This window comes from Nematolebias whitei, chromosome 9 (assembly GCF_014905685.2).
Source record: "Nematolebias whitei isolate Nwh7 chromosome 9, NemWhi1, whole genome shotgun sequence".
Classification (NCBI taxonomy): Eukaryota; Metazoa; Chordata; class Actinopteri; order Cyprinodontiformes; family Rivulidae; genus Nematolebias; species Nematolebias whitei.
The window spans coordinates 10,716,724-10,732,614 of record NC_056506.1 but is presented as its reverse complement, the minus strand read 5'-3'; the positions used below and the strand labels follow the sequence as shown (position 1 = coordinate 10,732,614).

The following is a 15,891-nucleotide window of genomic DNA, read 5'->3' as shown; positions in this document are numbered from 1 at the left end:
TATATGTATGTATATATATATGTATGTATATGTATGTATATATATATGTATGTATATGTATGTATATATATGTATGTATATGTATGTATATATATGTATGTATATATATATATATGTATGTATGTATGTATGTATGTATATATATGTATGTATGTATGTATATGTATGTATGTATGTATATATACATATATATATGTATATATACATATATTTATATAAATTAAGGTGTTTTCAACCCTTCCCACCTTCTTGCAATTTTCTAAACAATGTTTCTAAACTCTAAATGCTCTAAAAGAGCACAGATTTCATGAACTCAGCTCTCTAACTCGGCTGTGCTCTGCTCTCTCGGCCATGCCCACTTCTGCATTGCAGAATAGATATTGACAGAGGAGGGAGGAGTAGCTGCAGGAGGAAGCTTCTCTTTCATCTGTGGGCTGCACAAAGGTGCAGCAGGTGCTAAATAATTTAAAATATTTTTTTTTATAATAAAAATTCCATACTGATCGTTCGGCTTATCCATCAATCAGCCAATTGTGTGCCATGTCCAATCTTATTTTTGAAAAACCGCGATAGGGCGAGTCCGCGAAAATGAATTGTGAAGTAGTGTGGGGCTGCTGTATTTTTACAGGTAGTCTCACTGAGGGTGCATTCAAACCAGCCCAGTTGTCCCAAACTCTAGCCCGTTTGCCTATGAAGTCCAGTTCGTTTGGGGAGGTGTGAACAATGCCATCGATCTCTGTCACGGAACAAAAAGGCGAACTCTGGCCCAGTCTAAAACCTAGATCTCGGTCCGGTAGAAGAAAACTCTAGCGAGGTTAGAGTACATTGTGAATGTAAGCAGACCGGGCACCGCTCCTCAAGCAGGAAGTGGACTATAACACATGGCAAACAAACATGCATTTCTGTTACCTCATATGGAGCTGTCAACTTGTCTTGTGAAAAACAACATTCTCCATGGTCTTTGCCTCATCTTACACTTAGCTGAGTCCACTGTTGAAAAATGACAAATAAGAACTCCTAAAACCGCTAAAATTTGATGCCACTCCATTTTTGTTTTTATTTCCAAAAGAAGAAGAAGAAGAAGAAGAAGAAGAAGAAGTGTCTTCTTCAGAGGCTTTTGTGTCATTTCTTTCAGTAGTTCTTGGTGCAGCGCCACCAGAGGTGAGTGGCGGAACAGGTTGGTTTGAACAGGTTGGCTAGACTGCACAGTGCAGTGTGAATGCAAACGCAACACTTCAAATGTAAACAAAATGTTATGAATATTGGTCCCCAACCTAACCGAGTTTAACAAACTATCAGGTGTGAAAACAACCTGAGTCACGAGGACCCACCAAGAGAGACGTGTGTTGGGCAGTTACGTGAGCCCCCAGGTGTGACGACACTAAATGTTTTGGTGGCATGAAGTTAGTTAGCTCATTCAAAAAAATCCATAAATTAGCCTCAGCATTTGGGGTGTAACGGTATGCTAAAATCACATTTCCGTTCAGTTCAGTTTCAAGGAGGACTTGGTTCGGTTAATTTTCGGTACAAAAAAGGCCAAAATAATGACTTACAAAATGTTTATTTTGAAAATATGTCAAATAAACAATACGTTTGTATAAAAATAAATAAAAGCGACCCATTTGGATGATATTTTAAATAAACGGCACTCTTTACAATAAATAAACTATACTAACAATAATAAAAATCTTAATAGATACAATAATTGTCAGCACCAGAACAATAAGCAGCAACAGACCGTTTATGATCTAACTAATCAATTTTTAAGTTTTTGGCCAAAAAGACCAACTTATTTACATTTTCTGCCAAAAGCACAGATCCAGTTGCAGTGAATATATCCACCAGTGGAGAAAATCCTCTCACTAGCAACGGTAGCAGTAATAAAGAGGTAGACCTTTGTTAATTTTGCAGTGTGGCTGTATTTGGCCGTGTCTTTCCACTAAAGAAGGGCATCATGAAGCTGTGTACTCACAACCTCGTCTTCGACTTGTTCCAGAAGGGACTTGCTACTTCTTGTCCCTGGAAAAGTTCACAAAAGAGTTCAGTCATCACAGACTTCTCAGCTGGAGGTGATCTCTGGTGAATGATTTTCCTGAAGAGGAACTCATTGACATCCTCAGACTACAAACAACTCAAAGAGATAAAAAAAATAAAAAAATGGAGTTAATAAAATTATAATTTTAATATAAAAAAGTTAATTAGATAATAATAATAAAATAACAATATTGAACGGCCATAAATTTTGTTATTAGGTGGTTGAATCTCTCGCTCATCATCATCAGGGCAGGGCTTTAATCTGGGATATAGGGCTTGTTGACAATATCAGTTTTATATTTTCATAAAGTGCTGCTACAACTTTTTGGTTGAAGTGTTGATTCGATGTCGTGGCGGGGCTCAATAACTTTAAAACTGGCTCATCAACAACAGAAACGTAGATCCAGAGCTTTAAAAACTCCTACAGCTTGTGTTATTGCTCTGGACCGATCTGAATTACCTGATAAAGGTTGTTTAAATGCTGCTGTTATCGGTCTTTGCACCAACCAAACTGCTAGAAGAGACGCTCACATTCGGATGATGATGTTTCAACTGTGTTAATAAGTTAGACGTGTTGCCTGCTGCAGATCCAATCTCCGTGAAACAACGTCGACACACAGCTTTGGATTTCACTTGTCTTTTACCAAGAAAGGCATAATGTTCCCAAACAGGAGACCGCAATGAGATGCTAGGCTGCTAATGCTACGCGTGCTACAAGACTTTGTAACAATAACTAGCGCCATGCTGAAACATGCTTAGGAACTTTAGTTCCTAATAATCTTCGTTAATAACATTTAATGAGTGAAAAAATAACCGAAAATGTACACACGTGGACCGAACATGCTGTATGGAAACGGTTCAATACATCCACGTATACCATTACACCACTACTAAGCATTGTATAAGCCTATTTTCAAAGCCTGTAAAAAAATTAACGGCTTATGGTCTAGAAATGACGGTAATCATTTGTACCAGCAGCTGTAGCAGCAGCTGTAGCAGCAGCTGTAGCAGTAGCAGCAGCTGTAGCAGCGATCACTGTCAACAAGTGATCTTTGTACGCCACAATGAGATGTGCATTCACCAACAGGAAGTTCGGCTCACTCTTGCTGACCAAATGTCTCCATCTGTCTCACGTTTGAATGTCATACCTCAGTTTCCACATCTGTTCACAGATGTTCAACAGGAATAAAGTCTGCAGTCCCTCAGCCATTCTTGCATGTTTTTAACTGTATATTTTAGTCCATTATTTGGTTAGAAGACCATGAGCTGTGATTGAGGCAGAGCTTTCTGACACTGGGCAAAATGTTTCCCTCCATAATGCCTTGATAGTCTTGAGATTCATCATTTTCAATGTTCCTTCTGTGCTACATGTAGCAAAGCAGCCTCAAAACAAATCCAAACTGTCCAGAGGACCTGACTGAAATTTGTTGGATTTTCTACCTGGATTATGAAGCGTGAACTTGGATGTTTTGAACCACTTTGGCTATGGCTGCCTCAGAGGAGTTGACGAGGGAGAGGGCGGACTCCAGGAACCATCTTATCACCATCAAACTAGTTGATCCATTATGAGATGGTGCTATTTATAAGACTGAGTTTGTTGGAGCTCCTCGGACTGATGAAGTGCTTTGGCACTTGGGGGGGAGACAGGACAATCACAAACTTGGTTGTTAAAAGTTTACTGCCTTTTTCTACAGTGGAGGCTGCATGGTGTAGGTAAGTAAGTTGTAAAGGATATTGTTGACCATTTAAGCTTTTATCTCTCAGCTTAGATATTGTTTTTTGAGCAATAATAACACAACCATGTTATTGTTTGTTTTGTGTTCTAATGTCAATTAAGGAGATTATAAGAGCCCTAAACCCCAGAGAACCACAGAGAAGGTTCAGGAAGAGACACAGAGGTGCAGAAGTCTGTATCAACCCTAACCTCAGTGAATCCAGTGACCTGCTGGTGGAATGTGAGGGACACTTTGCCAGTGCTGTCAAACTTGACAATCAGATATCTGTGTGTGCAACAAGCATCATCCCTCAGAGCGAATATTTTCTGCTGCTGGAGACACCATCAGTCAGGAGCCAGCTTGTTTGTGTCCAGAGAAAGCAGACATGTTGTTTCTTTCTTTGTTGGGGCGGCTGTGGCTGAGTGGTTAGAGCATTAGTCCTTCAAGGCAAGAGTTGGGAGTTCGAATCCACCAGCAGTCACATGCTGAAGTGTCCCTGGGCAAGACACTGAATCCTCACTGCCTCCGATGTGTGTCCCATCGGTGTATGAATGTGATAAAGCACTGATTAGTCAATTGAGAATGATTTGTTCAATTAGCTTTGTAGAGATATAATAGAGTGCTGTATGAATGGGTAAATTAGGACACAGATTGTAGTGTAAAGCGCTTTGAGTATCTCAATAAGATAGAAAGGTGCTATATAAGTACAGTCCATTTACCATTTACAATTTGTTTCTGAAGAAAAACTGCTAAGTGAAAAGGTCTTCAGTGTGTAGCAGTGAGTATTAGATACTGACGTGTCACTGGTTTGAAACTGTTCTTTTGACCTGGAAATTATTTATTTTTATGTAAGAAAACTGCTTGGAATGGAAAAATGCCAAAGTTAAAAAATAAAACTCACGATTTGTACAGTAATGTGCAACGTAATTTTCTTCTTGTTAGAATTGATATTAATTACAAAATTGGTACCGAAAAAAGAACCGTCCAGGAACCAACACCGAAGTGAAGGTACTGACCCCGGTACCAATACCAAACTTTTTAGAAAGGTACCCAGCCCTATGTGTGGTGGTTTTTGAAGCACTGACTTCAGCTGCAGTCCACCCTTTGTGAATCTCCCCCATGTTTTGTGATGGGTTTTGTTTCACAATTCTCTCCAGGGTGTGGTTATCCCTATGGCTTGTACACTTTTTTTATACCACATAATTTCCTTCCCTTCACCTCTCTATTAATGTGCTTGGACACAGAGCTTTGTGAACAGCCAACCTCTTTAGCAATGACCATTTGTGTTTTGCCCTCCTTGTGTAATGGTCATCTTTTGGACAACTGTCAAGTCAGCAATCTTCCCCATGCTTGTGTAGCCTACAGATCTAGACTGAGCCTGATATAGACTGATTTAACGGCCTTTCCAAGTGTTTTAAGTTAATTACCTGATTAGAGTGTGGCACCAGGTGTCTTCAGTATTGAACCTTTTCACAATATTCTAATTTTCTGAGATACTGAATTTGGGGTTTTCATTAGTTGTCAGTTATAATCATCAACATTAAAATAAATAAACATTTGAATATATCAGTGCAATGAATGAATATAATGTACAAGTTTCACTTTTTGAATGGAATTACTGAAATAAATCAGCTTTTTCACGATATTCTAATTTTATGACCAGCACCTGTATACATTCGAGTTAGGGTTATATACACTGTTTATATATAAACATGTTTAGCTACAGCAGTAAATTGTGGCAGAAATACAGTAATGAATTGTCATCATGGAGCTGACATGGACCCTGCTGGGACAGCTGGAATGTGGTTCAAGTGGATGAGATGTGCTTTATTTGACGGCAAGTGTTTTTCCAAGAATGAAGGCTGGAATTAAAGCCATATCAAATTAGTTTGAGTACACACAAATGCAAACATTTCATTGCATTTTTTAAACCTAGGTTTCCTTCTAAATTCTTTCCTATTGAGTTATTGACATTATAAGTCCTGTTAACATTAAGAAAACAATTAAAGATGATTTATTGTGGTGTCTGAGCTTTTTGTGTTCATGGTGTTTTTGTGTGTTTTGTCTTTGAACAGGGACAGAGAGTTGTTTCGCTCTGATAAGAGACTGTTTCCGTCTGACCAAGCACACTGTGAAGTTCAAGGTACTTTATTCTACCCCAGATTGTGTGTTCTTTTACTGTCCACACAGCTCACATCCCTCTTTCAGTTTCAGACTTTAATTTATGAGAAAACAGTGAAACTGATATGGTCTACCAGCTTCTAAAACGATTCAAACATCAGGTGAACAAAATCAAAAACATATTTCACAGTGTCATTATTTATCAAATAGAAACAAAATATTTCTAGCTGTGTAAGGAAAAACTGAGATTTCAGAGTTTCAGTAGCTGCTGATCAAACGTAATGATTAACTGATCATCATCAGTGGAGCCACCTTGAGAAAAGCAGGAGTTTTTGCGGCTCTGGAGCATACAGGTATTTGTTAACCCAACACCAAGGCAGAAAGCCATCAGCAATGACTTTAGAAAGGTCCATCAAACTGGAAAGTGTCAAAGATCATTTCCAAACAATCTACAGAGAGAAATATTATTCACAAATACAGTGTGAGCTTATTTATCACGGGTGTTAGGTTCCAGCCCGGCCCGCGATACGTGAAAAACCGTGAAGTAGGGCTACAGTAAATGGTAAATGGACTGTACTTCTACAGCGCCTTTCTATCTTATTTCAAGATACTCAAAGCATTTTACACTACAATCTGTGTCCTCATTTACCCATTCGTACAGCACTCTACTAAAGCTCTACAGAGCTAATTGAACAAATCATTCTAAAGAGACTAATCAGTGCTTTTTAGATCACATTCATACACTGATGGGACTCACATCAGAGGCTATGAGGGGTTCAGTGTCTTGCCCAGGGACACTTCGACATGTGACTGCTGGTGGATCCGAACCCCAACTCTCGCATTGGAGGACGACTGCTCTAACCACTCAGCCACACCCGCCCAGTAGTTCAAGTTCAAGTACACTTTAGTGCTGAGATGGAAGAAAATTATGTACACAAGTAGTAGTATTAAGTAGTAGTTTATTTTAGTATTTACAGTAATAGTATTAAGTACGGTAGTAATTTATTATATACAGGTATGTATTGGTGTTTTAAACCCTTCCCACACTCTTGCAATGTTCCTAATAAATTCTAAACTCTTAAACCTTTTAAAAAGGTCAGGTTCAGGTCTCTCTTGTAAATGAGTCCACGAGGCTTAATGGGATTAACCTGTCTAAATAAAGGTTGAATGAAAAAAATCTAAATGGGTACTCACCAGAGAAGATGAAGAAGAGATGGAGATGAAGAATTATCTGTCCAGTGATGACGATGAAGGTGATGAAGATGAGATGAAACCAGGTGCTTTGCCTTCATCCTTCATAATAAAAGTGCGAGATGGCATCCTTTTCCAGAACAGGCCGGTTTGTCCATGTTAAAAACTTGTTCAGACCTGTAGACCTCCTCGGTAATCAGATTTTTGAACTCGTGTTAACAAACTTCTCCACTCCTGCTGTCAGCGGACACAGCCTCTCCGTGCAGAGAAACACTTTTTAATCCAAATTGCTCCCCGCTCCTTATTTACATCGCCATGCCCCCGCTTTCCGCTCCTCAATTACATCACCATTTCTCTTCCTCTCTTCCTCCGTGCTGCTTGCTGAGAGATGATAAAACAGTAAAGTTGTTTCAACTTTGGTGTTGGTATCCAAAGTGATGTTTTGTTTTTTTCCCTGCACTCATTAATCCACAAGACCACTTTGTAGCTTTCATCTTAACAAACGTGCTGTAAGCGGCCAGCAACAGCCGCATAGGTACGGCAATCTTAAAGTTTGTCCAGAAGTTAGACTTTCTCTTTAATCGTTAGCATCTTCCACTGGCGTGTTGGTTCGCCGCCAGAAACGTTTGAACACAAACATTTGGGAACTGTCCAGTTGAAAAATAGTGGAGATAAATAAACCCCCTGCTACTAGTGTGTTAGCGACCATCAGCTAGTGAAACAGCCAATCAGCGGCCGAGTTAAACAGACGTGACAGTGATTGAGCCAATCAGCACCCGGGTTACTAAGCATTTCGGTTACAAAGAATTTCTCGCATTTCAGTTCGCCGACAGAGACTTTTGAACACACAGAACTTTTAGAAACCATAACGAAGTAGTAACGCTTGAAGTTTAGTTGAAAAAGGTAAACGGATGGTAACAGCCAGTCAACGCCCAGGTCACCAGCTCAACATTCTGTTTCTTAAAGAAACATGTCCTGACACGATTTACACTTTCATTTGAATCTTACGTTTGTAAAGTTGAATTTTCTTAAAAAAAAAAAACTTTTCCGTGTGACATGAATTAAATTTTACGTTTGAAAGGCCGGTTCAGCAGTCATGACGTCGCTTTGCAAAAATACTGTTTGGCAGAAAACTGGCCGGCTGGAGGCACTACAGCATTGGATTAAGGGCAATGTAGTCCTTATGAGTGGCGAGTACAGTTGGGGTTTGAATGAAAGAAAACTACAAAATGGCAGTGCCTGTCCAAATTATTTTTTGTCATTAACTTTTCACATCCACATGAGTTCTGTACAGGATCGTGTGGTAAAAAAAGCACAATTTTTTGGACTGCTGTACACAAAAAAAACCTGATAGAGTGAGTCCACGTTAAACGGACCGCAAAAAAGCGAGGGACTACTGTAGTGCAATTGATAATAGAAAAATCTTGCAAATTGTGATACTACGTTTGGTAAGATGATTCTCTTTTAAGTATTTGTCAAACATGCCAGATTGGCCACTATTATTTTCTATTTATATGCTATCACTTGGTCAGGTTATTCATAAATTCAATGTTTCTTTTAATTTTTATGCAGAAGATTCCCATATTTATTTGGCTATTAACCTATCAGACCTCTCTACACTCAATAAACTTACCCTCTGTCTTACAGACATCAAAACCTGGATTTCTGATCATTTTCTTTCACTCAACAACGATAAAACTGAGGTGATGGTGTTTGGACCCAAGACCAAAAGGGATTTAGTAGTTCAGTCCCTTTCTATTCTTAGTTTTAACTGCACTCATGAAGCCATAAATTTGGGGGTGACCTTTGATTCTGATCTTAGTTTTTCTAAACATTTTAAGAACATCACTAAAACATTTTTTTCAAATTAGGAATATTGCCAAAATCAGAGCATTTATCTCTTTAACTGATGCAGAAACTCTTATTCATGCCCTTGTCTCCTGTCATCTTGATTACTGTAACTCTTTATTTTCTGGTCTACCCCAAAGTTCTCTTAATCGTCTCAACTAGTACAAAACACTGCAGCTAGAGTTCTCACAAGATCCCATAAATATCAGCACATCACTCCTATTCTGACTTCATTGCACTGGCTCCCTCTGGTTTTTAAAATTGACTTCAAAATTTTGTTTGTTTTTAAATCCCTGAATGGTATTGCGCCATCATATCTATCTGAGCTTCTTACCCCCTATATCCCTTCTTGCAATTGTAGTGAACCTGATCTGACCTCAAATCTGATCAGATGGACAGAGACTGTTATTTCATTGATCTGCATCCAGAAATACAGTTTGAACCATCTGGAGACTTTCTTTCTTGAATTAATCAAGTAGAAAAGACAATTCTCTATGATCATTACTATTTTACAAATGTTTGATAATCAAATTGTGTTAGTTCACTCAATGCTTACAGGTTGAAGAGAACTACTCATTTTTATTTTACATAAACAGTAAGTAATGATTTTTATTCCTCATTCAAAGAAGAAATCAGGTTAATATGCATTTCTTGATTTTTCTGTCTGCAATGAGCAAGTTTTGTAAGTATGTTAAAGTTCAGGCTTCGGTCAACTAAAATGTTTACTGAGAAGAAATGTCATGTTTAACTATTTGAGAAGATACAGCAGAGTTTGACTCCACGAAGTCTGGTTTTCTGCAATAATCTCTCTGTCTGTTGTTAAACAATCTTATTCTCTGACCTTGAATTTGATAACATCTTACATCACAAACCACACCTCTATTCTGGTCCATCCACGAATCAGAAAGCTCTAAATTGACCCGGAAGTCAACTCATTTAAAATGTGGCAACTTCCCGGTTCTTAGAGAGGCTGATGCTGCAGAGCTCGGAGAGTTCCACACAGAGTGCTGAAGAGTGATGGAGTTAAAGAGCTAGAGTGTAAGAGCTAAAGAGATGAAAGGAGTTCAGAGTTCTTGGATGCAAACGCATTCAAGATGATCCAGAGACGTTTTGGGATTATAACTTCTGTTTGGATAACCTCGTACGACTCTCTAAGGGTTTGGCAGTCCTCACGGAGACGCTGAAAGAGTCAGAAAGGAACCCTACGCCGACGCTGATTTTATCATCAACCAGGTAGAAGGTTCTATTTTCGACCAAGTGTACCGTGGGCAAGCTGAGATCTGAAGGAGCGTGCACGTTTCTGGTCAAACAGATTAATTCCCTCACCCATCTCTCTGTAAGATAAATCTCCATTTCCATCTTAAACTCTCCTTTCTCCTAAGATCATAACAGATATCTTAGAAATATCTGAAGCAAAGTCCTCAGTCACCGCCGTGTGATTGATGTCCATTATCTGTGAAACTTGTCTGTTATTATTTTCATATTTTGCCAAATTAATGTAAATGTTTGATGTTAAACTTTGATTCTGAAAATAAATGACCGCATTCATTTGATGGGTCAAAGATAATAACGTCTCTCGTTCGCATTTCTGTTAAATTCAATGCACGACATTTACACAGTCAGAAAAATGAAGAACTCGTGAAAAATTGTATGAATATATCCCTATATGACATACTACACAATCGCAGATCCTTAAATCTGTTATTACTTTCCACTCCCAGAGTTTGACTGTTGACAGAAGGATGGAGGGTTTTTATGGTCAGGGCTCCTAATTTTTGGAATGCTCTTCTTTTAAATATTAGACAGGCCTCTTCATAGTTTTCTTTTAACTCATTAGTTAAAACTTACTTGTTTAATAAAGTGTTTAATATCTAAATTTCTTTTTTTTTTTTCTTATGTATTTTAATTGATTTGGTATACTTTTGTGTTTCTGATGTCATTCATGATGTTGTTTTAATTGATTAATGTGAAGCACTTGGTAACATTTGTTTGAAAGGTGCTATACAAATAAAGTATTATTAGCAAAAATAAAATCCACAAACAAGGTGTACCTTTAAGACCAATCGTTAGCATGATTAACTCTGTCACTTACAATGTTTCCAAATATCTGGCGTCTGTACTCATCCCTTTAGTTGGCAGCTCAGAACACCACATACAGAACACCATGGACTTTGTGGATAAGGTGAGGGATGTCATCATGGAGACTGATGAAACAATGGTCTCTTTTGATGTCACATCACTCTTTACGTGCATTCCTGTTGATGATGCAGTAGAGGTGGTCAGTTTAAAATTAAAATCAGACACCACTCTGAGCAGCAGGACCACACTTTCCACAGAACAACTGTGTCAACTCTTGAAACTGTGCCTGCAGTCAACCTACTTCACATATGGGGAGCAATATTATAGGCAGAAACATGGGTGTGCTATGGGTTCTCCAGTTTCTCCTATTGTTGCCAACCTGTACATGGAGGAGGTAGAAAAGAGAGCCTTGACGTCCTTTTCAGGGACACCACCTGGGTTAAAATTAAATCTCAGGAAGTCCAACATTTTACTGACCACATCAACTCTGTGGATAGATACATCAAGTTCACACGAGAAGATGAAAAAAATGGCAAGTTGGCTTTCTTGGACTGTGAGGTCTCAGTCTCTGATAGAGGACATTTGCAAACTGAGGTGTACCGCAAACCCACCCACACAGACCAGTATTTGCAGTTTGACTCCCATCACCCTTTGGAGCACAAGTTAGGAGTCATCAGGACTCTGTATCACAGAGCAGACAGCATCCCCACTAGCTCAGGAGCCAGGCAGAAGGAGAAATCCCACACAAGACAGGCTCTAGAGCAATGTGGATATCCTAACTGGGCCTTCCTGAAAGCAGAGAAGAAACCCAAACAGGACTCCAGTCAGCCAACAGGTGAAAAGGAGGAACCCAGACCCAGACCAGTGGTCATTCCTTATGTTGAGAGAGTATCAGAGAAACTGAGACGTTTATTTTCTAAACATAACGTCCCGGTGGCTTTTAAACCCCAAAATACATTACGGCAAAGACTGGTTCATCCCAAAGATCCAGTCCCCCGGCACAAACAGAGTAATATTGTGTATGCTGTTCAGTGTCAGGAGGGCTGTGATCAGTCTTACATCGGGGAAACAAAACAGCCACTGGCCAAAAGGATGGCCCAGCACAGAAGATCAACATCATCAGGCCAGGACTCTGCGGTCTACACTCATCTCCAGGCCAGCGGTCACTCTTTCAAGGATGAAGATGTGCACATCCTGGATAGAGAGGAACGATGGTTTGAGAGAAGAGTAAAGGAGGCCATCTTTGTGAAAAGAAACCGTCCATCATTAAACAGGGGTGGAGGCCTACGGGTTCAATTGTCCCCCTCTTACAATGCTGTGATTGCTAGTATCACTCAGCCCTCTGCGAATAGTAAACAGCCATCAGTGTGCTAATGATCCATTGTTAGGCTGATGGTCCTTCTTGAGCATGTGATCAGCTGGTTTTGGTTGTCAGCAGCAAAACTGGTTGATCCATTCTGAGAAGGTGCTATTTAAGAGACTGAGCTGAATACAGCACCTCAGACTGAGGAAGTCTCTCGGATGAGAGACGAAACGTTTCTACATTTTTTGTTGTTTTGCTTTTTTTTTTTTTTTTGAATGTCCAGAGGACCAGATTGAACTTTTTTAGATTTTTCTACCTCGATTATTGAGCATGCATCAGGATATTATTATTATTATTTGAAAATCCAAGATGGCGGCCTTGTTTCAAGATTTTCATTTTCGCACAGTAACCATATGGTAATACAATGAATTGATCAGTTTGAATGATCTTTGTGTCAGTTTATATTTTCTTTTGTCTTTAGCCTTGTACTGTGCAAGTAACACATGAGTGAGAGCACAGAAGAGTTTTCATGACAGTTGGTGGAAGAGAGGTCCAACGGGCCTACCATGTTCTTTCCAAGATGGCGGTGCGTGCACATGCTGCGGCTTCTCTCTCTCCCGACAAAACGGTGTTTTCGTTTTCTTTGTCCTGCGAGCCGGAATGTGCTTGTACGTCTTCGTCATGTCTACATGTCCTAAAACGCAAGTATAGCCGTGAGTTCCTGCTTGATGTCGGAAAAAACACACTTTTAGGAATAAACAGCAAACTCAAAGAAGAGCTAAGTGACTGCGGCCTGCTTTTGAAGCCGGTACCATCACCGACCCTCACTCCTTCATCACGCCCACAGCGGAAGCGTCATAAGCGGCGCGACAGGAAGCAGAAGCGGGGTAAGCGCGGAGGACTTGTGACCCGTCCATGGTGTACCCCGCCCCTCGCACAGTGATTGCTGGACATGGGCACTGGCGACCCCCGTGATCCAAAATGGAATAAGCGGGTAAAGATAATGGATGGATGGATGGATAAACAGAAAACAAGTTTGTAAACTTTTGGGCTACACAGGTTCTTGTCAGCTGTAAGGGAAACAACAAGGCAGTTATTTAGTTATTCCCAGTAAGCAATTCTTTCATTACAGAAAAAACGTATTAATTCTACTAGAATGTGAATAAAAAGTCTGTCCGTTTTCTGCATGCTAGAAATGGAACCCAAGTGTCACGGCTGGAATTCCTTTGAAGAGGGACAAGGCTTCCTGTTATTTATGATCGTTGAAGGGTAAACTGGTCGGAGGCTGTTACAAGTTGATACCAGGACATCCTGGGTGATCTGTGTTAACTCAAACGTCCATTTTGTGGGGTTCACAGAAAGGGTGTTCCAATATTATTCAGATGTATGGATCTTTGGTTGTCTTCCCAACCATAAAAGTCTTCTTTTGACACTTTCCAGAGTTAGAGATGCTGAAAACAAACTTTAAACTGTCCCAGGTTCTGAAGTGGGGTGGGGGTGGAATGTCTCAGTTGTTCAAGGGATGAGAAGTTGCTTTTTTTCTTTTTCAGAAACATCTTTACAGAATGAACTTCTCATTTACAGAAATAAAAGTAGGTTATAATATGACATTCAGGGACGCAGGTTTATCTCTACATCGGTTTGAGGCATGTAACAGCACATCTGCATAGAAACTCTTCCCCTCTCCTGGTGACCAGGTGCTGACGCTGTCCACGGACAGTGTAAGGCGATCATTCATCAAGATCAATGTCCGAAAAGCTTCTGGTCCTGACAACATACCTGGTTGTGTGCTGAAGGACTGTGCAGTGGACCTTGCAGTTGGTCTTCCCGGATATCTTTAACATCTCGCTGAGTCAGACCATTGTCCCCACTTGTTTCAAAGCCACCACCATCATCCCTGTCCCAAAGAAGGCATCGCCCTCTTGCCTCAATAACTATCGTCCGATGGCACTCACCCCCATCCTGATGAAGTGCTTCGAACGGCAAGTCACGAAGCACATCAACTCTGTCCTTCCTGCCTCCCTGGATCCCTTCCAGTTTGCATATTGGCCAAATCGTTCGACCGACGACGCCATCTCCTCTGCCTTCCACACAGCCCTCACACATCTGGACACTAAGGACTTTTATGTTAGAATGCTCTTCATTGACTTCAGCTTGGCATTCAACACCATCATCACCCAACAGCTCATCCTTAAACTGGACAGTCTGGGGCTGAACTTCTCATTATGCAACTGGCTGCTAGACTTCCTGACCGGGAGACCACAGGCAGTACGGGTCGGCAGTAACACATCCAGCACCATCACAGTGAATACAGCGTGCTGAGCCCACTTCTATTCACCCTTCTGACACACGACTGCACATCATACAGCTCCAACTACTTTGTCAAGTTTGCGGATGATAAGTCTGTGGTGGGTCTCATCAGCAACAATGATGAGACAGACTACAGGAACGAGGTGAGCCGCCTGGCCTTGTGGTGCGGTCACAACAGTCTCTCTCTGAACGTGGATAAGACAAAGGAGATTGTTGTGGACTTCAGGAAGATGCACGCCCAGCATGCTCCTCTGACCATCAATGGTACTACTGTTGAGAGAGTGAGCAGCACCAAGTTTCTGGGAGTGCACGTCTCAGAGGACCTGTCCTGGAGCAGGAGCACTGCATCACTGGCCTAGAGGCTCGCCAGCGCCTCTACTTTCTCCGCAAGCTGAAAAGAGCTGGAGCCGAGAAGATCGTCGGCACCTCCTTCCCCTCACTACATGTCTTACACAGTACCCGCCTCACTCGGAAAGCCCTCTGCATGGCGGGTGATCCCTCGCACCCACTACATAGCTTCTTCAGCCTGCTGCCATCAGGGAGGAGACTGTGGAGTCTCCAAGCTTGAACTAGCAGACTGAGAGACAGCCCTGTTCATCAGGCAGTCAGGATGCAGAACTCTCTGCCTGCTCTGCCTCCCCTCCCTCTTGTACCGCCTTAATACACAAAACTTTCACACATTTCCACACAAGACAAAAACTTTTTAACATTGAACTCTGCATCATTAAAAAACGGGTTATACACTCAACACACGCTCATGTGCTCATTCAATTTGCACTACTGTTTACATTTGCACTACTCTTAATATTTAAACTACTGTTTATATTCATACTACTGTTCATATTCATAGCACTGTTCATATTCATACTACTGTTACATTCACACTACTGTTTACATTTGCACTACTGTTTATATTCATACTACTGTTTACATTCATACTACTGTTTACATTTGCACTACTGTTTATATTCACACTGCTGCTTATATTACACTACCATTGATATATATTATTTAATCAGGTCTCTCTTGTAAATGAGTCCTCGAGGCTCAATGGGATTTACCTGTATAAATAAAGGTTGATTGATATATACAGGTCCTTCTCAAAAAATTAGCATATTGTGATAAAGGTCATTATTTTCCATAATGTAATGATAAAAATGAAACTTTCATATATTTCAGATTCATTGCACACCAACTGAAATATTTCAGGTCTTTAATTGTTTTAATACTGATGATTATGGCATACAGCTCATGAAAACCCAAAATGCCTGTCCCAAAAAATTAGCATAT

The 15,891-nt window shown here is 40.3% G+C and overlaps 1 protein-coding gene across 1 annotated transcript in view; it reads left to right on the top strand.

Annotated features, from left to right (window-relative positions):
* The window catches only part of tgs1 (trimethylguanosine synthase 1), a gene marked incomplete in the record, with an annotated part of 304,266 nt that overhangs the window by 11,481 nt on the left and 276,894 nt on the right, over positions 1-15,891 (top strand). Inside the window, 1 exon segment of the mRNA XM_037682064.1 lies at positions 5,825-5,892. Coding sequence (XP_037537992.1) covers positions 5,825-5,892 — 68 coding nt within the window.